This window comes from Somniosus microcephalus, chromosome 12, assembly GCF_052327205.1.
Source record: "Somniosus microcephalus isolate GS21.2 chromosome 12, FLI_Smic_1.0, whole genome shotgun sequence".
Lineage (NCBI taxonomy): Eukaryota > Metazoa > Chordata > Chondrichthyes > Squaliformes > Somniosidae > Somniosus > Somniosus microcephalus.
The window spans coordinates 47,155,370-47,183,283 of record NC_140998.1 but is presented as its reverse complement, the minus strand read 5'-3'; the positions used below and the strand labels follow the sequence as shown (position 1 = coordinate 47,183,283).

Here is a 27,914-nt window from a genome sequence, read left to right as displayed (position 1 = left end):
GGTTTTGAAGTAATTTTTAAAGGAGGAGAGAGAGGTGGAAAGGCAGAGGGAGGTTTGGAGAGGGCATTTCAGAGAGTACATCCCAGGTGGCTGAAGGCATGGCTGCCAATGGTGGGGTGAAGGGAGGGTGGGGGATATAGAAGATGGAGTCAGAGGAACAGTGAACTCATGGGAGAATATAGGGCTGGAGGAGATCGCAGAGATAGGGTGGGGCAAGACCGGAAGTGGTTTTAAAGACAAGGACAAAAATTCTAAACAGATAGTCATCAACCATCTCCCAGTTTCAGAATTCTAATTAAACAAAAGAATTCAGGGGTTGATCCTAAAATGCTGTTGCAGTCAAGAGGGAAGTAGACTTAAAAAGGAGAATTGTATTCAGCTGAATGATTACAAAATTCTAAGACTGAGGGAAGAAACTTGGATATTTGCTCATGTCACTCAGTTCTCCCTTGTCCTCACTGTATGCTCTAAATCCGCTGGAAAAAAAAGATATTTGCTATCAGCATAATTATAAACTACGTCAGAGTTGAACGTGAATTTGAAGTGACAAAAAATATTGTGGCCAGTCCCATCCTGCCTGCCTGCTTTGGTCCTGACTGCATCCATAGGGATTTTTCACATTGCCGAAGATGCGTCTCCCTCTGTACGGATGAAAAGGTGACCTCTCTTAAAAAAAATAATTTAGAGATACCAAACACACTAGCTGCATGTTGGTGTGCATCAAGTACTTTTATTTTTCTACCAGGCATAGGTCCACATTGAATCCTCAAGCAGCAGCTATATGAAACTACTTTACTTGTAGGCAGATAGAAGCAGAATCAGACAGGCTGCCAATTTTTATGCACGGCCATCTCTTTCTTTCCTGGGTTATTAGAACTCTCTCTCCTTATAAAAAAGGATGATTTCGCCAACAAGGATATAAACTTGAAACACAAAGCCTCTCTTCAGTGTTCAGCCTTACAAAGTATTACATAGTATTTACAGCACAGAAGCAGGCCATTCGGCCTAACAGGTCTATGCCGGTGTTTATGCTCCACACGAGCCTCCTCCCACCCTACTTCATCTAACCCCATCAGCATATCCTTCTAGCTCTTTCTCCCTCATGTGTTTATCTAGCTTCCCCTTAAATGCATCTATCACGAATCCCAGGATTTGCCAATTTGTTCCCACTTCACACGGGAAATTTAAACGCATAGAAAAACACAAGACACATTTCCCGCATGAAGTACTCGCACTTGGAAAACTTCGCCGAATCACTGGACTCGCGAGTAAACTGGGAATGTTGCCGATTTGGAGCTTGACTTTGCAGCATCAAGCAGAAATGTGTCTCTTAAAGGAGCAAAACAAGCTGTTTACCTGGGAATGCATTAATATCAATGACAGCATGCTGGCCAGTCTGGTTATTGATGATTACGTCAATGCCAAACAGGGATATGCCAAGTGCTTCACGCAGCGTCCTGGATATTTTTCTGATGACTTCATCGCTTGGGGGCCTGAAGACGCCTTCCACCACATCGAGCTGGAAAGAGCACAAACAACCAGTCACCAGAGAGGTTCCAAAGGCTTCAGGGTCAGTCAACAGGAACCAAAACACAAGGCTTCCCTGACACAATTCCACATTTACAAACCAAGTATATGCAACACTTTCACACAACAGAAGGTGTCTTAAGCAAGAAAAATCAATCACCTGAATAAGCATCTTGAAATGCAACTATTTTTACCATGCTGCTTGTGAGACAGCAAGCGGTTGAATTAGCAAAGCTTAAAGAACCTGTAGGAAATTAGCCAGAGTTGTGAATTTGTACAACCCCAGTGACGAGGCCACTTCTGGCTTTTGAAAGAAGTATTTCTCGATCTATAGCATTGGAATCAAGAGCTTTGTTTCTATGCGTGTAATCAACCTTTCTGAGATCAGAAACAAAAGAATAAACTACAATGCAAGTTTTAAAATTTGGCTGCACCAACTGCTTGTGTTGCTTGCATTGAAAGTTATATTCATTTTAATTTCTTCTTTATTTTTGGCTTTCTTTGTACCTGTAATGGCTTATTTAAACATCCCAAATTTGACCTTTTTGATTTCCCCATCGGGGACAGTGAAATTTATAGCTCAGCAGGACATCAGAACTGTTAAACAGTTCACAGCTCAACTGTTCAAAGTGCTCTGGGCCTCTTTGTCGTTCAGCTGATTAAGTGCCACTGAGCACAGCACAGTCGATTGTTCCAACAACCCAATGTGGGTGATTGGCTCCCAGTCTCAGTGCAACCCACCAATGGTGACACTGAACCAGTTCATATAAACACAGCAACAAAACCCACACTGGACCAGAATTAAACTACCCCCGTTCAGCAGGCGAGCTAATTCTTACCTGGTCGTTTGCTTTTCCCCCAGCAGAAACCTGCCGCATCTTTCAAAAGAGAACTCACTGGCAAGGCCTTAGCAACTAACAGCAGATTTTTAAAATAAAATCCATACCACTTTCAATTCCATTATATTTTTGGTGCGAATGTCTATCTACAGGTTTTCCGTCAGTTTTAAATGGCCAGTTCTAGATCGCAGTGTAAACGACAGTGGAAAACAGGCCTTTCAAATTGCCATGCGCCTGCGGACTGCCAAAACCAGTCAGAACAATAATATTAAGTAAAGGGTTTGAGGAGCCCAGTGTCAGTAATGGAGAATGGCTTCCACTCCACACTAGAACAAGTTCCAGCAAAATCCTTAACTGATCCTGTAATCCCAGGAAAGGCCGTTATATAGAATGGCAGCTTGACCCAGCACGTACACTCATTCAATTGCTTATCCAGTAGTTTGGCAGAGGGATCAGAAAAGTTGAAGCCTTTCTGGATGATCTCTGCAGGCTTGCATAGTTACTGCCTGGCCTGCGATTCACAAGTCAAACAAGCATGACACGTCAAACCCACAGGGCTCTTTCGAGCACTGTTGTCCCTTGGGCTTCCGGCTTCATTGTAAAAAGACGCTTTTAGATTGTTGCAGTGCCGAATACCAATGGCCAACTTTCCTTTGCATCCAGCTAGGCTGCTACCACATGGGTTTGTACATTGTCGGGGGTCCTGGCAACGACGCAAGCACACTGAGGCCTCTTTATAGCTGAGCTTACAATCGCCGTGTGGCTGAAGGTTCCGTCAACCTTTGCATCACCAGGTAGAAAGGAAACTACGGCAGGGAAACCCCGCCCTCGCTCCCCTCCTTCCAATAAAAACAATTTTACTAATTCTCTGGGGAGCGGTGGTACGAATCAAACCAGAAAATAACACTGTCATCTTTCACCAACATAACTTCCCCAAAGGAAAGCACAGGGGGGGGACATGTTTAACTTCAAAAGAAAATGCAGGAGGTCAAAATTTAGTACTTACTGCTGTTAAATCAGACGAGGACTCTGGTTTTGAGACGTTGTGACTGTTGAAGAATATTGTTTTTCTGTCTGTAAGCAATAGAAAAATGACAAAAATTAATGTCTACACAAAACCAAAGGGACAGTACATTGTAGGTATATATATTTTTTTAAAAGGAGAGAATATAATGTATTCTAATCTCTTCACAGGATTTTTTAAAAACTATTAGCCGATCTATTGAACTCCTAACCCAGCAGACCGTGCTGGGCATCAGGGCATCTAAAGTATTTATCACTGAGGGATTGAGTATGGAGTGAGGAGAAAGCAATCCTGACACTATCCTCTAACATTGAGGGAGTGAGGTCAGAGTGAGAATGCAGCATTCCTGATGCTTACCCTGGAATTTTCCCAATTTAGGGATGGATTGGAATTCACCTGCACCTAATGTGAGGTGTCCATTCGGTGGTGTAAATGTGGCACGATGTGTTCCATACTCGATACCGGGCCCAATCAGGGAAAGGACGCAAGCAAATTCAGTCCAAAACAAGGCCCTTGGTTAAGGGGGCTGCAGGTTCAACAGTCGAATTGGTTCAGAGAAATTACTAATGAGCAACACGATGCGTGCTCGAGGGAACTGCGGGCCAGATCTCTCCGGTAACCAACCTGAAACGCCAGCAGAGAAGTTCTTCAGTGACGGCCGCTCAACCACGGTGTACGCCTCTCCAACAACAAACACTTTGTAGAGAACTGCATTGTGGTTTATAAAGCTCTGGATCACACACTGGGGCTTTACGTCTTTCAAACCATCTTCACTGAAAATAATTGCCATCTGTGGAGACAAATAGTCTGTTATCATATGGACCATCTGCTACTCTTAACTCAATCTTTCTCCAGATCTCAAATCTATGGACCTTTGTACCTTTCTCAGTCCTTCCTACTTCTTACAATCTTCAAGCTTTTATTAATTACCATCACCTAAGCACCATTTCTGGATGCATCTTATCTGTTCTCAACCTTGGTTATATCTTACACTTTTGGTTTTAGCCTTTTGCCTGAGTTTCTTATTAATAAAAAGTCATGGTTCATAATTAGGAAAAAAATAACTTGCATTTATACAGCGCCTTTCACCATCCCCAGCACGTCTCAAACTGCTTCACAGCCAATGAGGAACTTCTGAAGGGTCGTCACTGTTGTAATGTAGGGAAACACCAAATTTTCACACCACAAGCTCCCACAATCAACAATGAGATAAATAAACCAGATGAATCTGTTTTCGTGATGTTGGCTGAGGGTAAGTATTGGCCAGGTGAACCCCACCCCTGCTCTTCCTCAAATAGCTCCACGGGATTTTTCACGTCCAACTGAGGGGCAGACGGGGCCTCAGTTTAACGTTTCATCTGAAAGACGACCCATCCGACAGTGCAGCACTCCCTCAGCACTATACTGGATTGTCAGTCTAGATTATGTGCTCAAGTCTCTGGAGTGGGCTTGAACCCATGATCTCCTGACTCAGAGGCGAGAGTGCTACCCACTGAGCCACAGCGGACACACAAATAGGTACACATACAAGGATTAATATTTTGCGTCTTTCTAATGCACATTTTCTATTTTTGGGTGGAAAGGTTCTCTCTCCTATATGGGTTTTTAGCGTCCTCCTCCCTCACTCACTATCTTTGACTGGTAACCTGGGCAGAGCCTGCTTTCAGAAATCGAAGCCTGCGAATGGGATGTAGCACAAGATCAGGGCAGATGATCTAAACAATTGAAAGCTGAATAGTCCCTTTGCCCATTTCTGCCAAACCACACGTTTGTTGAAAGGTGAATTTTCTTCAGATTTCTAAAATGTATATTTTCAGAAAAGAACCACTTAACTGCTTGCAAGTATGATCTTTCTACAAATTTATGCCAAATAACAAAGTAGATAGAGGCAGATAAACCACCAGCAGCCTTCCCAGGAGACTTATTTTCCCCGTGAATATGACACGCGGCTATGATATTACAGCAGGATGTAGGGCTAGTTGTGGTTATTCCAGCAAACAGCCAACACCGACCCTATGGGCCAAATGGTTTTCTTCCGTTTTCTATGGTCCTGAGGAACTCTCTTCATCCACATTTTCAGACAAGAGGTCAGCATCATCTCAATATCCTAGTTCTGACAACCTCTCCAGCTGGCTGTGTTGTCCTCTTGGACTCGCTGGTCCCGAGTTCTTGGAATGCTCGAGGTTTGTCATGTAAAATTATGCTGTAGGATTGGCCAATTATCTATCATTACAGCCTGTATAATGTCATTATTACCTAAATTCAAAAGTAAACAGTTTAAAAAAAAATCCAACAGCACATTGGTTCATTGCCAACATTTTCTCGACATCCAAGAGAAGCCGTTTTCATGTTTGATTGAAGTGACAAAATGTAAATGCTTTCACAGCGCGTGATGCAGCCAGTTACTGAAAAAGGCTGGAAGCGCCCAACTATACCAACCTCCAACACTCCCACCATCTGCGGGGAGGGCAAGAATTTAGATTAAATCAGATTGGGAAAGATTGATCAACATATTAAAATGCTCTCCCACTCTCCGTACCAAAAAGAATTCCTCCTTTCACAAAAAAATTGGCCAATGCAGTTAATCATTTAAATGCGCATTATTTTTTTTCAAGGAACCTTTTTTTTTCTAACCAGTCAGCACTCTTCTTAATGTGTTTTTGCTAATACGCAGCATATTGTCGACTGGGGTTCTAGTGTCATCTGGTGGCACATCCAAGAGCTACAAGCAGAACACATCAGATGTCTCTTCTACACTCACCCATTTAGCAGCTGGGAGTGAGGGAATTTACACTGTGGATTTCTGCTATATAAAGTCCCCAGCCAAAAGTATACGCAAGCCCCTGATTGGATCACTTACAAGAGGAAATCTCATGTTTCTACATAAACCATTTGTCGGCAGCAGCTGCAATGTCCTTGTGCAGGTATGTCCGTTACGCAGCAGGTGATGCCCAAGACATCGCACATGCGGCAAGGTGGGTGTAGTGTGACACCAGGACTTAAAGATGAGAAAAGTGGGGACAGAAGAGGGACATCAATCCAGAGCACTGCGACAGCGTAATTCTGCAGACGCGGGCCGGAACAGCAAAGATCAATAAGGGGGGTCTCAAAACTATCCCAAACGTATGAGGGTTCGGAGATGGTCAGATTACACACGTCTGCAAATCTGAAGAGTTCAGATGAGAGTCGTTGCAATAGGAAAATGAGAAAATATAATCATTTCTGCCTGAAATGTGACCAGGCGCTATTATATTCACAGTGCATCACAATAACAAGGTATTTGAATCATTTCTTTTGGTTTTAAGACAAGGCATATTATTTGCAGATAGTAAAAAGGCCCCAATATACACATTGGCTCGTATTTTTCGATTGGAGGCTTCCTGCGTGCGGAGGCCTCCGATCCGGAAAAAATCTACGGGCTTGCCTGAGGGCTCTCGAGGTCCGGACACTTCCGTTCCTGGGCCTCTCCAACCTGAAATGCGCAGGGTCCACGTATCCCAGAGGTGCATGCGGTTCGCAAGCGTCCCTGGGATCACATGGGCCATGGGGAGCCAATAGGAGAAGGGAATCTCCCTTCATACACTTGACAGATAGACCTGTCAAATATATGAATGGAGATCACCCCAAAAACACTTTAAAACATTAAATACATTTTTTTTTAAATCACATTTTTAAAATGAGTTGAAATTACAATAAATTAAAATATTTTAAACAAAAATTTAATTAAAAAAAAAATTAAAGAATTTTTACAGGGCTAAAAATAAACTTACCTTTTTTAAAAGTATTTTTAAATGATAAATGAGTGAATTAAAAAAAACTTTTTTCAACTCTTATGCTGGTAACAGCAGGCCTTACCCCTGCTTTTACCAGGCGTAAGGTTTCTAAGGGTTTTCTGCGGGCGGAGGTTCTCCAGAAAGCAGAACTATTTGCCCGCAGAGGCCCTTCTCCAGGGCAGGCGTCCGATCTGTCAAGAGCATTCTTGACAGATCGGAAATACAGTTTTTCAGCGCATGCGCATCGCATGCCTGAATCCGGCATTTCCGATGTCCCTACGGGTGTGTACACAGCGCGTACACACCCGTAGGCATCGGAATATACGGGCCATTGTATGCACTGTGGCTTAGGGGACTCTCCCAATCTAAGGACAGGAGAAGCGAAGGCTCCAACAAAAAGGACCAATTGTCATTAATCTGAAGAAATCCAAGGCACAGCGCTGGCTGCCAGCAATGTTTACTGAAACAGCTAAAGTATGGCGTAGCCTTTTTTTAAAAAACTCGATTCGTTGGAGATAGGTAACTTTTGGATAAAGTGTTAAAAGATTTGTTGGCAATAATTTGAACTTATTGGAATTCAAACCTGTGACACACCGAGCTAGAGTGCATTGGCCCTCTAACATTCTGTCCCTCTGCATCTGTACCAATCCCAGTGAAAATGTTCTGCATATTTCACCCCCTTCCTCACAATTTATGCAGAATAACTTATTTTTTCTTGACAGAGTTTAAAACCTGGCGTACATTTTCACAGCCCTTTTAAGTCCCAGTAGAATAGAGATTTTAAATTGCTAATATGTAAGATGCATCAAATTTTACTGGAATCATAAACTCCAGGCATAGAAGGATCTAAGGCGCTCATTAAGGTGAGTCTATAGGTTTACTGTTGTTTTATCCATAGCCATCTTATGTCTCAATCACAAAATGAAAAATGACAAGGATTTGACACACCATCAGAGGCATTTTTTAGGCCCTTCCTCAAACTGTCTTTCTTGCCTGCAGGCATCCTACACAGCCTTGGGCATGTTACCTCATGCCCCAGTTAAATCAGAGAATGAGAATATTTGAGTGGTATCCTGAGAGGGTCCTGCCTGTGGGCATCTCTCACTGCCTGAGGCAACATCACAGTTGGAAGCCAGCAAGAGCAAGGCCCTGGCAGAAGAGGCCTCTTTTACTTGACTATGGCAATAAACAAACACCGACCATGACAGACTCGTGGCCTCAATTTAACCATACACATAGAAAGCTGCTCTTGCATTTCAGAAACCAATTATAAACACAGCGTTGCCTTTCCAATATGATGAATGTAGTTCCCCTCCCAAAAAAAAAAGAGCCGTCTGCAGTTTTGCAATATGCATGAAGTCAGCGCCAGGTCTTGAAACAATTGGGAGTTCTGTGGTGTTTGAGGTGCTGCTGTTAGCTGGGCCATATGCACTGCCACTCAGTGGACTGACTGAACCCTTGGCAAAAAGGAAAAATTTGCAACTGAGCAAATTACACTGGGATAACAGAGAGGAGGCATGGAGTTAGACACAAGGCAATTGAATGTTGCCGTATACCACAAGAGTATTCCCAAACCCACAACCTTCACCACCTAGAAGGACAAGGGCAGCAGGCGCATGGGAACACCACCACCTCCAAGTTCCCCTCCAAGACACACACCATCCTGACTTGGAAATATATCGGCCGTTCCTATATCATCGCTGGGTCAAAATCCCGGAACTCCCTAACAGCACTATGGGAGTATCTTCACCACACGGACTGCAGCGGTTCAAGGCGGCGGCTCACCAACACCTTCTCAAGGGTAACCAAGGAAGAGCAGTAAATGCCGGTCCTGGCTAGTGACGTCTGTATCCACTGAATTTTTTTATTTTTTATTAAGAAGTGCTGTTTAAGTGGGTTTTACCAGAAAAATCTCACTGAATAATAGCTTTTTTTCCTTTAAAATGTCCCATACAGGACTTGATGCACCTCAGGGGGCAGATGGGTAACCTGCTGGTGGGCCTTCCCCCAGTTCTGCTCTACAGTGCCTGTGAAGAGGGCAAGAAGAGCTGAGATAGCTACCCAGTGGCAATTCTTCCTCTGCTTTACCTTCGCCCCTTCCCCTTGCCGAAATGCCTGGAATTACCGCCGTTCTCCACAGCACCAATACCGACAGCATCAATATCATGGATGGCCGTGAAATCGGGCAGAGAGTCACATCAGGTAAGTATGGCTTCCATTAACTACCATGAGCACAAATCTTCACTACCAAATTTGTTAATTAAACATAGAACTATTGCACAAAAAAAAGAAACGATCAAAATAAATTAGAAAACCAACAAATGAAACTATAATAATTTTGTAGATCTAAAGCCACACTGGCCCCAGGTAACTGGCACACACCTCCGAACAGCAGGCTTTACAGCAGCACTGGCAGAAGGATGGGCACAGGCGGTCTGCCCTGGCATAGTGCATATCCTAACACCCAAGAGAAAAGGGAGAGAATACCTTAAAAGGTAGTCTAATCCTCAACAAAAAAGAGGGGCAAAATATGTTTAAATAGAAAAAAAATCTATATTGGGGCCAATCACATAGAAGAGAGATTTGCTTATTTAAAAAAGTCCAGCTTTTCTTTCTCCACTCTGCCCCACTCCTCGCCGCTCCACCCCTCTCCTCTCCGCCCCGCCCCTCTCCTCTCCGCCCCTCTCCTCTCCGCTCCGCCCTTTTCCATACTGTCCCTCTCCTCCCCACTCTGTCCCTCTCCTCCCCACTCTTTTCCACTCTGTCCCTCTCCTCCCCTCTCCACTCTGTCCCTCTCCTCCCCTCTCCTCTCCACTCTGTCCCTCTCCTCTCCACTCTTTTCCACTCTGTCCCTCTCCTCCCCTCTCCTCTCCACTCTGTCCCTCTCCTCCCCACTCTTTCCCTCTCCTCTCCACTCTGTCCCTCTCCTACCCTCTCCTCCCCACTCTTTTCCACCATGCACCTCTCCTCCCCACTCCTGTTAGTTTGTTTGTTATTTATATACACGCTCTGTGCTTCCATTCTGTAACTGTTATTCATGTCTGTGTTTGAAACAGCTCAGGAAAAAGGGGCAAAACAGCATGATGATATTGATCGGACCTGAATAGAAATGACCCTCTCGTCTCCCCTTCGTATGGACTACGAGTTAATTCCTCCCCCCACCCCCTCTCCATCGCTTGTAACTATACATGAAAGTGCCGAGGGTCAGCGCTCCGAGAGGATGGTGAGCAGAATCTATTCTCGAGTGCAGGGGGCCACATGGACAATGGCCCGACAGCGCATCGTTCATTTTTACTATTTGCTTTTTATAGCAGCGTGTTCCCTCCCACAGTTTTAAGAATGCAGAAACCATGAATGGGACTATTCAACGGGGCTGCCAGAAACCAAACAGCAACAATTCATCCCTCACAGCTCGTGCTGGACAAGGAAAGCTGGAAGACAGCAATAATTCTGTCCAAGGACACAATGTCTGGGGCGAGTGGATCCCCCGGAGGGGGTGGGGTGGAATTTCAAGTTCAAGGATGCCGGTACACTGAAGCTGGAGTTGGAAGTCACAGAAATATTATTAATAGGCTCAAGTCAAGTGTTAGTATTATCAGCAGTAAAATTATGTTAAAAATTCCATGAAATATGCATGAGGAGTCTTGCATGTCAAGGGAACCTCGGTAGGTGATGATAACGCTCAGAGCCTCATCATATTGAAATGCCACTCCCCTGTCTCACCCAGGTCTCGACACACAGGCCGCCTCCCTTTAACATGGCAGATTTTATCGCCACTGTTTTTTCATCCTTTACTTAGAGCTCTTGCGCCTCTAGAAAGTTGCTGTTGGTCTTACACCGGCTCCAATGAAGAGCTGGACATCCCAAGCCAAAAAGTGAGCCAAAGTCCTGGAATCCAGTTTCAGGCTGACCAATGGATTTAAAAGACTAGTGGCACCCTTATCCTCACGTGATTTACCCACCACCACCCAACCCCAAACAATGTCTTCATAAGTTCCCTTCTGACACAAGTTCCTACATTACAACAGTTAATACACTTCAAAAAGTACTTCATTGGCTGTAAAATGCTATGGGGGGGCCCTGAGATCATGAAAGGCGCTATATAAATGCAAGTCGTTCTTTTTTTCTCATCGCGGCTATTGTAGGCGAGTGAATGAAATGGTCCACCGGTGGCAGTTTGTTTCCTGCTAGTTCAGCACGGGGGGCGGGGGCACCATCAGGTTACCAGTGACATTGGCAGACTATGGTCTGTATCCCTTCAGATTATTTAGGTTCAAACTGAGCGTCGCCTAAGCACAGTGTGTGTTCGTGGGTTTTCAACCTTCAGACGACACACACTTGTACATTCCCTGACAATCGTACTAACAGACCTATATTTGGAGCTTCTGCAGCCAAATCAAACATCCAAGCGCGAATTAAACAAACCCTCATCCATAACCGTGGCTCCTCAGAGTCTGTTTCAAAATGTTTTGTCCAATTGTTCAGAAGATTTAGAGGTTTCCCGAAGAGCTGAAGTACTGAACACGCCCGAACAGCATGCCTTGTTCTTCACTATCATCGAGTGAAGTTGCAGAACAAATGTCGTAGGAACTATCTATAGATTTGAACTGGACCTCATCCAATTAACTGCAGATGGAGAGTCGACGTGCATTTTTGGCCAGATGTTACCCAAGATCTCACTACCACAGCAAGAGAATTAGCACTATTTTAAGAATAAATATCTCCAGGAAAGAATCCCAAGCTCCAAAGTCTTCCCAAGAGACAAGCCAATGAAAATAGAGGCCAAGGCCTTCAGCGATGCATTCTGAGGAATTGAGGTTCTTAAAGGGCAAACTGCTTTAAAGCAACTCCCACCATTCTATGAGAGAATGTCAGGAGTGCAACGAGAGGCACTTAAACAGGAAACGATTAGGGCAAGTGAGTCATTGCTCAGAAACAGGCATTTTCACTGCCTCTGGGACTTTTTGTGCAAAATTGTGGTATTCAAGCAACAAATTGTTCTGCAAGGGGCAAGCGTGGAAATTTGTGGGCATTCTTATTAGAAGGCACCAAGTCAAATGCTTGACCAAATGACAGGCTGACACAGGGGAAATACTTCCTGTATTGCAAGAGTAATCTCTTAACCGTTTAATAAACTGCACACCTTGGGGGTAATTTTGACTTCGGATCAGCTGCGCGTTATACACTTCTCCCGATTTTCATTTCCCTCGACTTCAAGGAAGAGATGTATAACGGGCGGCTGATCCAATAACGCCCGTTTTTACACACTCGCCCAAAGTCAAAGTTACCCCTGTTTGTATCAGTAGCTTGGCTCAGTTAGTCAATCTCTTGCCTGAGTCAGAACATTCTGGTTCTGAGCACCACACCAGGACTTGACCTTATAATCTAGGCTGACACTTCAGGGCAGTACTGCATTGTTGGAAGAGCAGCCTTCCAGATGAGATGTCGAACCAAGTGCTGGTTTCCTTATCTTTGTGGTTCGGGTGGAAGTTAAACTTCCGATGGCACTTTCCTCCATTAAACAACACTACCAAAAAAAAAACAGATTAAATAGTCATTTATCTCTTTTGCTACTGCAAAATGGCTGCCCTGTGTACCCGTATAACAGTTACTGCACTGGAAAAATAATTCACTGGTGTGAAGCTCTTCGAGATGTTGCTGAGAGACATGAGGCGCTACATGAATGCCAGTCTTTCTTTTTAACTGCACAGCTCTGCCCACACTGCAAATGAATGTTTGGAAAACACTAAACAAATCTCGTCAGAAGCTAACACTTTGTAGTCCTTGTGCAGTTTGTCCGCTCCGGCCTTCACTGACACTACTGCACGGCACAGATAACAAGAGTCAACTGTTGCTAACCAGCCCATGGCCTGTGATTATAACAGGGAGGATTGTATTAAGTGCTTTAGTGCCTAAAAGCTCTGGCAGTATTAATGCATAGGAACAGGAGTCGGCCATTCAGCCCCTCGAGCCTGTTCCGCCATTGAATGAGATCATGGCTGATCTGCGACCTAACTCCATATACCCGCCTTTGGCCCATATCCCTTAATACCTTTGGTTAACAAAAAGCTATCAATCTCTGATTTAAAATTAACAATTGATCTAGCATCAATTGCCGTTTGCGGAAGAGAGTTCCAAACTTCTATCACCCTTTGCGTGTAGAAGTGTTTCTTAATTTCACTCCTGAAAGGTCTGGCTCTAATTTTTAGACTCTGCCCCCTAGTCCTAGAATCCCCAACCAGTGGAAATAGTTTCTCTCGATCTACCCTATCTGTTCCCCTTAATATCCTGAAAACTTCAATCAGATCACCCTTTAACCTTCTAAATTCTAGGGAATACAACCCTCATTTGTGTAATCTCTCCTCGTAACTTAACCCTTGAAGTCCAGGTATCATTCTGGTAAACCTACGCTGCACTCCCTCCAAGGCCAATATATCCTTCCTAAGGTGTGGTGCCCAGAACTGCTCACAGTGCTCCAGGTGTGGTCTAACCAGGGTTTTGTATAGCTGCAGCATAACTTCTACCCCCTTGTATTCTAGTCCTCTAGATATAAAGACCAGCTTTCCATTAGCCTTTTGACATTGTAATGATCTTTGTACCTGAACCCCCAAGTCTCTTTGGACCTCCACTGTTTATAGCTTTTCACCATTTAGAAAGTACCCTGTTCTATCCCTTTTAGGTCCAAAGTGGATGACCTCACATTTACTTACATTGAATCCATTTGTCAAAGTTTTGCCCATTCACTTAATCTATCAATATCCCTTTGGAATTTTATGCTTTCATCTACACTGCCTACTGTAGTGTATGTACCTTGAAGAAGGAACTATATTCTGCAGCCCCTGTATACTGCAGTACCAGTAGTGACCACCCCTGTATATAAGCCTGTGTAGTAACTTTGTATAGTAGTTCCAGTTTTGTCTCCATTCAGTAAACACCTGTTATAACCAACTTCTGCAGTCCGTGTCTCAATTACACACGGACATTACACTGGCGACGAACAGATCCGAACTTAGCTACAGTTCTGCACCACCTCACGGGGATCCATCCCTGAAGCGAAGTTATTGGAGGTCGAAGCCAGAAGGAAGAAATCAAAAAAAAAAGACAGAGGAAACGGGCGTCGACCGTGGGCAACCGCCCTCTGATTCATCGAATTCGAAGATTTGCAGGAGAGGCTGTCGAGAGCTGGGCTTGGTTCTCCAGTCTATGGTGTTCCAGCTAATCGGGCTGGTGGCAGGTAGTACACCGATCCTTCCTGGGCTGCGGCGGGCTAGAGCTCGATCGGGTGGCTTTTCAATGGGGCCGAGCAGCGTTGTCGGGAAAGAGGAGAGAGAGAGGGTGGAGCACACAGGGCGCGGCCGGTGCTACGAAGCCGGGCAGCGTACAGACCCGAGAAGAGGGAGGAAAGTGTCCCATAGGGTCTGCTCTGACGACGGGAACAGTAATTAAAATAAAGGAAAAAGAAGTTAGAAGCGCAGAAAGCCGCGAGGAGCTGCAGTTTGCCACGGGGACTGCGGAGAGCGGCGTTGGCAGCAGCGCGGGGGGAAGCGCGCGAAGACCATAGGGCGTCGCCATCAAGGCATAAAAACGCCAGCAACAGCGCTGGTAGCAGCGGAAAAGACAGAAAGCGCGGGAGGCGCCATCTTAATCCAGCGGGGAAGAAGGCAAAGCGCGGGAGGCGCCATCTTAGATCTCCAAGATGCCGAAGACTGGCAATATCACTGCCTTCGATAATGAAATAGAAGACTGGACCACATATGTGGAAAGAGTCGAAGTATATTGCAAGGCAAATGAAGTAGCCGAAGAGAAAAAGGCATCGGTACTACTAAACTTAATGAGCGCAAGAACGTACGGCCTATTGCGGAACCTGATCACTCCAGTCAAACCGATGGGGAAGAGTTTTAACAAAATTGTTGATATCCTACAGGAACACCTAAATCCTACACTGCTGCTGATAGCAGAAAGATTTAAATTCCACAAGAGAAATCAGCATAAAGAGAGCAATGCTGATTACCTTACGGAACTATGCAAGCTATCAAAGCAGTGCCAGTTCGGAGCAGGACAGGCAGATACCCTACGTGACAAATTTGTCTGTGGACTCCTGAGTGAAGGAACCCAGAAGAGGTTACTCTCAGAGAAAGAGCTGACGCCAGATAAGGCTTTCAGCGTGGCAGTATCGTACGAAGCAGCAGCAAGGGGAGCTGCGGAAATACAGCAAAAGCCACAGGAATACGGCACCCATGAAATGACATGGGGATTTGAAAAATGTTATCGCTGCGGCAGAACAACCCATGACCAGAAGGACTGCTGGTTCAAGGACAAAACATGCAGGCAATGCGGAAAGATGGGACACATTGCACGAGTTTGCAGGTCCGGGAAGAAGACTAACGACAAAAAAAGACGACTAAGGAAAAGTACAGGAAAGTACAAAAGATGACGGACAGTAGTTCCGAAGACCAGAAGAGCGATAGTGAATCCGGGAACAAGAGACTAAGCTGTCTCAAACTACACAACGTAATCGCAAAAGAGTATCACCGAACCATTTGGGTCACCCTCACGATAGCAGGGTCCCAAGTCAAAATGGAATTGGATACAGGATCAGCCCTGACCGCCATGAATCGACGAGACTACGAGCGGCTATTCTCACACATACCCTTGAAAGACACATCCATTGTCTTGAAGACATATATGGGGCAGAAAGTATACCCCAGAGGGAAAATAAGGGTGCCTGTCGAATACAACGGCAAGGAAATACAGAAATTGTATCTGTACATACTGCAAGATGGTGGACCACTGTTATTGGGACGTGAATGGATCAGAAAGATAAGTTTAGACTGGCACTCCATTCAGGCACTGACTGTGGCTGGTAAAAAGGATGACGACGTCACACCTGGACGATTGTCAAAAATCTTAGCTAACGCTAAACAGGTATTTCAACAAGGACTGGGAACTCTTAAAGGCGTAACCGCCTCGATAAAAATAGAAGAGAATGCAATTCCCAAGTTTTTCAAAGCAAGACCGGTACCGTATGCAATTCGCCCAGCCGTCGAGGCAGAGCTGGAGAATCTGGAGAATGCAGGCGTGTTATCTAAGGTAGACTGGAGCGAGTGGGTGACACCCATCGTTCCTGTCATGAAGAAAACGTTAAACAATAAGTCTGAGGAGCCAAGGAAGGTTCGCATCCGTGGGGACTTCAAGGTGACTGTCAACCCAGTCCTTCACACAGTACAGTATCCTCTTCCGAGGATAGAAGATATTTTCGCCTCACTATCTGGAGGGAAACGTTTTACAAAAATTGACCTAGCGCAAGCATATTTGCAGATGGAGGTTGAAGAAACCTCTAGGAAATATCTCACGATAAACACTCACAAAGGTCTTTACCAGTATAATCGACTGGTATTCGGAGTAGCATCAGCTCCAGCTATATGGCAAAGAGCGATGGAACAAGTCCTGCAAGGGATTCTGGGGACTCAGTGTTACTTGGATGACATCCTAGTGACAGGTGAAAATGACAGTGAACACCTTGCCAACCTAGAGCAGGTGCTCACTAGACTAAAAGAACATGGGCTACGAGCCAATCGCCCCAAGTGCGAGTTTTTTAAGAAAAAAATATCGTATTGTGGCCACGTGATTGATGAAGAGGGGTTACATAATTCCCCTGAAAAAATTGAAGCGGTAGTTAAGGCTCCAGCGCCTGAAAATGTGTCGCAACTGAGGTCATTCCTCGGATTGGTGAATTACTACCATAAGTTTTTGCCGAATTTGTCCACAATTCTGCACCCACTGAACGCCCTGCTACAAACTGGAGTAGCATGGAAATGGAGCGATGAATGTAAGCAGGCCTTTCAGAATTGTAAAGGCCTGATCACTTCAAGAGAAGTATTGGCTCACTACAACCCATCACTACCGATAAGACTGGCGTGTGATGCGTCGCCCTACGGCGTTGGAGCGGTACTGTCACATAAATTCCTTGATGGTTCAGAGAGGCCGATAGCTTTTGCGTCACGCTCGTTAACTGCAGCCGAGCGTAACTACGCCCAGATTGACAGAGAGGCCCTCAGCCTGGTGTGGGGGGTGAAGAAGTTCAATCACTACCTGCACGGACAGAAATTTACTCTACTAACTGATCATCAACCTCGTCTCCATTTTCAACCCTCGGAAGGGCGTCCCGATAATGACAGCACAACGGCTACAGAGGTGGTCCCTTTTCCTAGGGGCACACCAATATGACATCGAGTACAAAGGAACTAAACAGCATGGGAATGCTGATGGATTGTCGCGCCTACCGTTGCCGACGGTGGAAGAAGCACCTGCAGTGGATCCTGTGCAGATATTCCACTCGACCATAGTCGAATGTCTACCTGTGACGAATGCAAACATAGAAAAGGAAACACGAAATGACCCGACACTCTCCAGGGTCTATGATTTAACGGTGAAGGGATGGCCAGCACATGGCAAACCACTGTTGCCAGCATTCTCGCCGAGAAGAGAACAGCTGTCAGTGTGCCGAGGAACCTTGATGTGTGGATCCAGAGTAGTAACTCCACCCAAATTGAAGGATAGAGTGCTCAATGAGCTTCAGGAGGGTCATCTGGGAGGGGTAAAAATGAAGAACTTAGCCAGAGCCTTTGTGTGGTGGCCGGGAATTGATAGAGAAATCGAAGAGATGACCAAGAGCTGTACAGGATGCCAGAAGGCCCAAAACGCCCCACCACAAGCCCCTCTACATCCATGGGAGTGGCCCTCATCTCCATGGCAAAGGGTGCACATTGATTTTGCTGGTCCATTTATGGACTCGATGTTTTTAATTGCGGTGGATGCACATTCAAAGTGGCCAGAAGTAATAAAAATGTCCTCAACCACCACAGAAAAAACTATCACAGTCTTATGAACCACATTCGCCAGAAATGGGCTGCCTGAACAGATTTGCTCCGACAATGGACCACAGTTTGTGTCTGAAGAGTTCCGGAGGTTCTTAAAGAACAATGGTGTTAAGCATTACACATCCGCCCCATATCATCCAGCCAGCAATGGATTGGCTGAGAGGTTCGTTCAAACATTCAAGAAGGCTATCAAGGCAATGTGTAATGAAGACATACCCCTACAACACAAGGTGGATAACTTCTTGTTTGCCTACCGGAATGCGACACATGTGGTTACCAACCAAACTCCAGCCATGATGTTCTTCAATCGAAGACTAAGATGCTGCTTGGATTTGGTTAAGCCAAACATCAGAAGAGATGTGGAGAACAGGCAGTTTCAGAATATGAATGAAAGGCCAACCAGGAGTTTCAAGATAGGTCAACCAGTTTTGGCCCGGGACTACCGCACAGAGAAATGGCAGCCAGGAACGATCTGCACACGGCAAGGACCTCTAATGTATACTGTGGACGTTGGAGAGAGCATTGTAAGACGCCATGCTGACCAGATTCTAGAGTCACTGGGAAACATCAAATCTACACCACGATCCTACACACCTGGTGATGAAACCGAAGTACCAATTGCATCTACCTCAGAATCGGTGATATTGGAAGCAGACGAACCAAACAACGACGTTGATCCCGAATCAACTTTGCCAGAAGAACCTGATACCCCAAAGAGGCGATATCCGGACAGAATCAGGAAGCCTCCTCAAAGACTGAATTTATAATTGATTAACTTCAGCTAATGTATATAGCAACTGTAATTGTAAATATGTTATTTAATTATTAATCGAATGTTATGTACTGTTTAGCTAAAAGGGGAGGAATTGTAGTGTATGTACCTTGAAGAAGGAACTATATTCTGCAGCCCCTGTATACTACAGTACCAGTAGTGACCACCCCTGTACATAAGCCTGTGTAGTAACTTTGTATAGTAGTTCCAGTTTTGTCTCCATTCAGTAAACACCTGTTATAACCAACTTCTGCAGTCCATGTCTCAATTACACACAGACATTACACCTACAATGCCGCTTACCTTTGTGTCATCGGCAAATCTGGATATATGACTTTCTATGCCATCATCTAAGTCGTTAATAAATAGTAAATAGTTGAGGCCCCATCACAGATCCCCACAGGACACCACTAGTCACATCCTGCCAATTAGAGTACCTGCCCATTATCCCAACTCTCTGTCTCCTGCCGCTCAGCCAATTTCCTAACTAGGTCAATAATTTGCCCTCGATTCCGTGGGCTTCTACATTAGATAACAGACTCTTATGTGGGACTTTATCAAATGCCTTCTGGAAGTCCATATAATGCGCATGATGAACCTTGTTTGCAGCTTTTGTTAACAGGATATACATGATCAAAATGGGTCAGAAATGGTTTTAATAAATATCCCAAAGCCCACTGGTACACAGATAGACTAGGCCTCAGGCCTCAGTGAAAACTTCCCTGGACAAAATGGATACTATTGGGTTTGTTCGCATTCTTACGCCTCGCTGTCACTCATCACTGGGTTAGAAGCAATAAGCTCTTCACTATTATGTAAGAGGAACAGATGGATCAAATACAGATTCTTATTAGAAAACTATAATAAGAATCTTTCAGTTCTCAAATGGTTCATATAAACACATGCATACAGGAATGTGGAAATCTTTCAAAGAAACTGGGTCCCAATGTGGCCAAGTCATTTCTTAGAAATCTTTGTGTTGTGTTGTGACTCACCTCATGAGAATTGGTGCCGTGCGCCACTCTGGTTTTGCAAACTACAAAGAGAAAGGAGATCATTAAAATGCTTGGCGTGACCAAGACAACAGCCTGACAACCTTTCCCCCTCCTCCCCCAAACTAGGTTGTATGAGGAAAGGTCTAATTCCAGAAACAATACCATCGTGCAGTACCATTCATCAAACTTTGGTCCAGTGTAGTGTGGCCAACAAAAGCCCAATTGTGAGACAGTGCAACTGAGAAACACACAAGCCGTGACCAAGAGGAACCAGCACAGGTGTGAACGTGAGGGAGTTAAAATTTCCCCACTCTAAGAGGTGTCCCTAACCACACCAAAGGTCAGGAATGCACCACTAGCAGAATACCGTGGCACTGTGCTGGCCTGGTTGCATAGAGCACCAAAATACCAAGGGGCAGGTTGGCACAGATGGAGAATTGGTTAACAGACAGAAAACAAAGTGTAGGGATAAACGGGTCTTTTTCAGGGTGGCAGGCTGTGACTATTGGGGTACCGCAAGGATCGGTGCTTGGGCCCCAGCTATTCACAATCTGTATCAATGATTTGGATGAGGGGACTAAATGTAACATCAGCAAATTTGGAAATGATACAAAGCTAGGTGGCAGTGTCAGTTGCGAAGAGGATGTGAAGAGGCTTCAAGGGGATCTTGACAGGCTCAGTGAGTGGGCGAGAACATGGCAGATGGAATATAATGTGGATAAATGTGAAGTTATCCACTTTGGTAGAAAAAACAGAAAGGCAGAGTATTTCCTAAATGGTGAAAGATTGGGGAATGCAGATGCTCAAAGGGACCTAGGTGTCCTTGTACATGAGTCACTGAAAGTGAATGTGCAGGTGCAGCAAGCCATTAGGAAGGCAAATGGTATGCTGGCCTTCATTACAAGAGGATTTGAGTACAGGAGTAAAGAAGTCTTACTCCAATTATATAGGGCCTTGGTGAGACCACACCTGGAGTACTGTGTACAATTTTGGTCTCCTTACCTAAGGAAGGATATACTTGCCATAGAGGGAGTGCAACGAAGGTTCACGAGATTGATTCCTGGGATGGCAGGACTGTCGTATGAGAAGAGATTGAGTAAAATAGGCCTATATTCTCTTGAATTCAGAAGAATGAGAGGGGCTCTCATTGAAGTATACAAAATTATTACAGGGCTTGATAGGATGGATGCTGGGAGAATGTTTTCCTTGGCTGGGGAATCTAGAACCAGGGGCCATAGCCTCAAGATAAAGGGTAGGCCATTCAGGACTGAGATGAGAAGAAATGTCTTCACACAGAGGGTGGTGAATCTTTGGAATTCTCTACCCCAGAGGGCTGTGGAGGCTCAGTCATTGGGTATATTCAAAACAGAAGTCGATAGATTTCTGACTAGTAAGGGCATCAAGGGATATGGCGATAGGGCCGATGAATGGAGTTGAGGCAGAAGATCAGCCATGATCTCATTGAATGGCGGAGCAGGCTCGAAGGGCCGAATGGCCTACTCCTGCTCCTATTTCTTATGTTCTTAGTGCAGTACGGTGGAAGGGCATTGTGAAAGCTCCCAGTCTTTGCTGTGCTGTCAGGGGGCATGCAGTGACTGGCGGAGTGCCGCTACATCCCAAGGAGAAGTAGTCATTATTTTTAATAGATTAAACATATAAAATATCAGAACAGTACTGGCAGAGGCCTGGGAATCATCTAACTGCACGCTTAGCTGTGGAATAGTACATGGCAATGCGCTGGGGAGGAGAACCGGGGGAGGGGAGATTTGAATTAAAATGGGACAGCAGCAGAAATAATACACTGAGAAATGGAAAAAAAAAAAAAAATTCCAGACCAGGGGCGGCCGTGGAGTATCTCACTGTCTCAGGTGCTGCAGCTTCAAAGGGAGGTAACATTGATGGTTGGGAGGGTAGCACTTCATACAGTGGGGCTCCAGCGCACTGCGGCTCGATGCGAGGTGGGTTGTGCCCATGACTCCCTGCAGATCGAATTTTAGATCGTAACCCGGCCCAATGAGAGTCAAATTAAGGCCAGGCGCATCTGCATTAGGAGGGAGGGAGGAAGGAATAAAATAAAAAGCAACTGCGGATTCAGCACTCACAGGCTTCCCTCGTGCTCCTCTTTATAAAAGAAACAGCTCCAGATTGGGAGCAGGTCATCCACACACTCGGCTGGGCATGAGGAAAGGTCAGGAGGAAAGTCGGAAAAAATAAGCAGGAACTTTCCAAAAGTAAGATTTTTAAATTCTGAAAGGAACTATTTCTGAGGTCACCGTGTGATGATGGGACTGGACAGAGATAGGGTAGGGACAGGACAGAGATAGGGTGGTTCCCCCAGCTTTTCAGAAAGATCGGCAAACACGTTCTTAGAGGCCACTTGGCAAGTCCACTTGTTGCACTTCTTCCAAAATAAAATCATAATTCATGCTCTCCTTATATAGAAGCTGCCGCAAGAAATTTATTACAATCACCAAAGTCCACTTCAAAATTGTTATAGGAAACGCTTGAACTGATTTACTACACATATTAAACAGCAAAGCAGGAACCACAGTAAGTCTGTAGCTGCCCCTTGGGTATTGTTTCTCTTTCCAAACACTTACTGAATGGGAATGTCAGCTTGTGCTTCTCAATCTCTGCCATAGTGTCCTCCCCACACTGGCTGCTAAGCTCCATAAAGGGAGGTGAACAAACTCTTTCATCTGCAATAGAAGAATAAGCCATGATTTTAACAGGACTGTGTTAACATGCATTGAGCTGCAGATAGCAGGGTACAGTCTTTAACAAACAGCTTGGCAGAACTTTACTCCAGGTTTGTGAAGTAAGTCAGTATACTGGGAAAAAAAAGGTCATGGCAAGGCATTACGTCACTTGTGCATATTGTGACAAAGGAGGTACATAGTGATTCTTTCTCCTCGGTGCTGAGGATAGTGCCTCCAACACGTTCTTCACACTGTCATCAATAATATCACTTTTGTTTTATGCAGAAGAGTACATTTAGAAAGTTGTAAATTTGTAAAAGTTCTTTCCTCAATTTGGACTTGATGATTATTCTGTTTTTTTTTTTTAGTTACAAGAAGTGTGGTGGCGGCTCTGATGGGCAACAGCATGGGTCAGAGGTCATCGCAAGGGACGCACACCCACAGACCCCCCCCCCAGGATGTCCCTGACCTTGACTGAACTGAGCAAGGGTTGGGTGCTTCTCACCAGGGAGAGGGGGAATGTGAGAGGATTTCTCCATGTGTATTATGGATTGAACAGTTGAGACGAGATAGTGGGAAAGAATTGAAGACAGTTCAGAGAGATAGGCAAGAACAATAGGGCAAGAATACTAAGTGCTTTCAACTATCCTAAAATAGACTAGATGAAAAGTGACATAGGTGGTCAAAATTGGGAACGCTTTTTAGAATGCAGGACTATTTTCTAGATAAGTATGTTTCTGGTCCGAGGAATGAAGCATTGCTTGATTTAGTTCTGGGAGATGAAATGGGTTATATAATTGATGTGAGAGTAGAAGAACAATTGGGAAATAGATAGGGTCAATATGAAAATAGGAAAGGATAATCAAGAGTCAAAGTTAAGGACACTGCACTCGGAAAAGGCAAAGTTCAATGAGATACAAAGGGATCTGGCCCAAATTAATTGGGCAGAAAAGTGAGCATATAGAACAAAGGATCAGCAGTGGGTAATCATCAAATGTGAGATAGGTAGGTTACAAAATAGATCTGTTCTTATAAAGGCAAAAAGAAAAATTGTAGTCCATGGATAGAAAGATTAAAACTGAAAATGAAAAGACTAGGAGAGGCTAGGAAAAGGGAGTCATCGATTTAAAATCGTCACCAAGAGAGTGAGGAGAGGGGTTCAGATAAACTTCTTTACACACAGAGATGTTAGAGCACGGAATACAAAGGTTGGGGCAGAGGTGACGGCATACAAAAGATAGGCAAAATAATAATATAAATTGTGGTCAATGTGTTCCCCTGGACTAGTTCTGATTGCCTTAGTGGGGGGGGGGGGTCCAGGGAGTAATTTTAAAGATTTTATCCTCCCTAAATTGGCCTTGGGGTTTTTTAATCTGTTTTGGCCACTCCCAGGAGATCGTGTGACTGCTGGCGATCAGTGGGTGTTGTAAATCATGATGCTTAGAGCATCGTGGCAGTATGGGACGACTCGATGGACCCGCTGGTCTGTTCCTGTCGTCATCTTTTGTATGTTCTTCTGTACATTGCCAGAGGGAGCAGCTGAATCAGTGACTCTTGCATCTTTTAAGAATAGATAAATGGATCAGCATTTGAAGCAGAGGATGATACAGACCTTTGGGGAAAGAGCAGGGCAGTGGGATTTGGTTCGGATTGCTCTAGCAAAGAGCCAGCACAGATACAATGGGATGAATGGCCTCCCTTCTGCACTTTACACTAATATGGTTCTAAGGAGAAAATCATCCTGTGTTGCTTTAACATAACTCACGGCTCCCTGTCACAGCATTAGCCTGGAGACAGGTAACAGTAAATGACACTGGGATCTAAAAGGAGGGGAAGAGTGATTCACATTTTATTTCTATACTAATTCTTTTGTTTCATAGAACATGAAATGCATGTGCTTTCAAGACTACAAAGGGTGTTGCAACTCCCACTTCTCATCACTTTCTTGACCTATTCCATTGGCCAGATTTCAAATTCCGCAGTGAGTGAAATACTGGGCTTCAAGTGGAACACTGTGTCAAAACAAACAAGAATCACGTGAACTCTCCAAGCAGCGCCAACAACTTATACACACATTCTTGCGGTTAAAATAAAGAGCGCCTTTTAGAACAATATAATTCTGTTTATTTGGTGTGACTGCATCCATCTCAATAGAGATTAATTGCACACAGTGAATTCTGAATAAACACCACCACATTAAAGGGTCCTGGCAAAGGAAGCAGAAGTGTCAGAAGATTTTCTCGAGCCTTCTATACTGTACTTGAAAAAGACGCACTGGCATAATTGTTACAATGAGACCAAAATCATACACCTGAGTCTCAATGAGTTTCATTTTTCATCAAGGATAGAACTGCAATGGACCATTCTCATTCCACAAAACCCAATTTAATCTGAATTTTTTTCACCATTAGTTGCCATGTTCGGATTCAAGTTGATCTAGTTACTGTTTGAGCTCTCAGTGGCTTTGTAATTCCCTCTTTCAGCTGCGCTTCCCCAGTCCTTTCCAGCAACATTCCTGCTTCAATGGAGCCCCACAACAACTTGTTTAAGGAATGAGCAAACCTCCATGCATCGTGTGTTGCATGATTTACCTGTGTGGCAAAACCTACTAATTAATAGACTAATATTTTCCATTTTCTCTGAAGGAACTTGCTAAGTTAAAACCCTTATTGGTTCCGGTTCTTCCTCGATAATCTAATCTTTCATGCAGTAGCAGGTCCCATATAATTACAATTATTTATTTCAAATCGTGGCTGGCTGTGTGTGAACACGTGGCCATGTAATTATGATGAAATACAGAAAGCTTCTGTATTCAATGGAGAAGCTTAAAGTGAGATCTAACTAAAGCGTTCAAAATCATGAAAGGATTTCAGAAGGTAAATAGTGAAATATTATTTCCATGGGTCAATTAATCAGTAACAAGAGAGCATAAATTTAAAACTTGTACAAGAAACATAAAAGAGGGATGTTAGAAGAAATGTTCTAATGGTGATTAGAATATGGAAGACATTACCACAAGTGGCTATGGAAGCCCATTACAGCACAACATTTAAGAAGGACTTTGATAAACACTTGAAGGAAAATATTAAAAGGGAAAGAGCAAAAAAATGGGACTAGGCTAGATAGCTCTGGTGTACAGATAGCGATGGCACTGTCATAATGGGCTGAAATGGCCGACCAACATACTTAAATCTCTATGATCCGATCTAGGTACAAGACCTATTTACAACAAGAAGTTGGACTAGCCTCTAGCGGTTAAAAAGAAAGGAACTTTTAGGGTCAAATCCCTTTTAACACAGTCATTGATCTCAAACACATTAGCAAAGCATGTGGCAAGTGCAGGCTCCCTGCACTTAGGAATTTGTCCAGCTCAACTATAACAAAGAGAGGAAGACATCTCAAGTTATAGAAGGTAGATGAAAGGGAGCTGGGATTATTGGTACTCATGCATCACTATAGTTTCCTGGAGCTTGGTTGATTTGACTTCAGGGGTTTGAGAAGGAGTTTTACCTAAATTGACCTCTGTCTCTCCCAGCAGATTGCATGACTTGGTGGGGGACCTGTAGGCTGCACCATATCTGAATGGGGTGGGCTTGGTGAACTAGGTGGTCTGTTTCTGTCCTTTTACATATGATCGCAGCGGGTAAGTTGCCATGGCGATTTTAACCGCCAGCTGAGCAGGGTCAGAAGTGGGGATGTTCGCTGATGATTGCACGGTGTTCAGTTCCATTCACAACTCCTCAGATAATGAAGCAGTCCGTGCCCGAATGCAGCAAGACCTGGACAACATTCAGGCTTGGGCTGATAAGTGGCACGTAACATTCACGCCACACAAGTACCAGGCAATAACTATCTCCAACAAGCGAGAATCTAACCACCCCCCCCTTGACATTCAACGGAATTACCATCGCCAAATCCCCCACCATCAACATCCTGGGTTACCATTGGCCAGAAACTTAACTGGACCAGCCACATAAATACTGTGGCAACAAGAGCAGGTCAGAGGCTTGGTGTTCTGCGGCGAGTGTCTCACCTCCTGACTCCCCAAAGCCTCCCACCATCTACAAGGCGCAAGTCAGGAATACTCTCCACTTGCCTGGATGAGCGCAGCTCCAACAACACTCAAGAAGCTCGACACCATCCAGGACAAAGCAGCCCGCTTAATTGGCACCCCATCCACCACTTTAAACATTCACTCCCTCCACCACCAGCGCACTGTGGCTGCAGTGTGTACCATCTATAAGATGTACTGCAGCAACTCGCCAAGGCTTCTTCGACAGCACCTCCCAAACCTGCAACCGCTACTACCTAGAAGGACAAGGGTAGCAGGCGCATGGGAACACCACCACCTGGAAGTTCCTCTCCAAGTCACACACCATCCTGACTTGGAAATATATCGCCGATCCTTCATCGTCACTGGGTCAAAATCCTGGAACTCCCTCCCTAACAGCACTGTGGGAGTACCTTCATCACACGGACTGCAGCGGTTCAAGAAGGCAGCTCACCACCACCTTCTTGAGGGCAATTAGTGATGGATAATAAATGCTGGCCTTGCCAGCGACGCCCACATCCCAGGAACGAATAAAAAAGATCGGCCCTTAGATTTTCAAAGCAACTGTAATGGATTGCCACGATAAGGATTCCTTCTAATGACAGCCCAGCCTAAAATTGAAAAGCTGCAATGAGATGGGTTCTGATCAAGTTTCCATAAAGAACCTTTAATATTCACAACCTGGTTTAGAGAAACAGAAATGACTGCTTGAAGAGCACTGCCAGTCAGCCAGGATGTGTACGTTGCTACCAGAACAGTGCCAGTGGTTTCCAATTACACAAATTTCTTTCATTATTGTATAATGTATACAAGGAAAATGTGACCATGTGATATCCAACAGTCCATTTTCTTTCCTCAAGCATCAATGCTATGAAGCACATAGTCATACACTTAAGGAAAGGGATACTTAAATTTGTAGCCTGGCTGTGATTTTCCTTTACCTCACAATCCACTAATTAAAAACTCCTCTGAGTTACAAAATGCATACCTCTCTGTTTTAAAATTTTGTACAGACCCTATTCTGCTAAAGAATCAGAACAGGTGTTTACATAGGATTACATAGGATATACCTCACAGAAACAGGCCATTCGGCCCAACCAGTCCATGCCGGCGTTTATGCTCCACTCGAGCCTGCTCCCGTCTTTCCTCATCTAAATCTATCAGCATAATCCTCTATTCCCTTCTCCATCGTATGCTTGTCTAGCCTCCCTTAAATGCATCTATACTATTCGCTTCAACCACTCCCTGTGGTAGTGAGTTCCACATTCTCACCACTCTTTGGGTAAAGTTGTTCCTTCTGAATTCCCTATTGGATTTTTGGTGACTATCTTATATTGATGGCCTCTAGTTTTGC

The 27,914-nt window shown here is 44.5% G+C and overlaps 1 protein-coding gene across 1 annotated transcript in view; it reads right to left on the bottom strand.

Annotated features, from left to right (window-relative positions):
- The window catches only part of itpk1a (inositol-tetrakisphosphate 1-kinase a), a 204,864-nt gene that overhangs the window by 7,406 nt on the left and 169,544 nt on the right, over positions 1-27,914 (bottom strand). The window contains exons 6-10 of the mRNA XM_086002795.1: positions 22,411-22,509; positions 19,811-19,851; positions 4,015-4,180; positions 3,373-3,440; positions 1,357-1,519 (exon numbers count right to left, since the gene is read on the bottom strand). Coding sequence (XP_085858921.1) covers positions 1,357-1,519; positions 3,373-3,440; positions 4,015-4,180; positions 19,811-19,851; positions 22,411-22,509 — 537 coding nt within the window. The remainder of the gene's footprint in view (positions 1-1,356; positions 1,520-3,372; positions 3,441-4,014; positions 4,181-19,810; positions 19,852-22,410; positions 22,510-27,914) is intronic.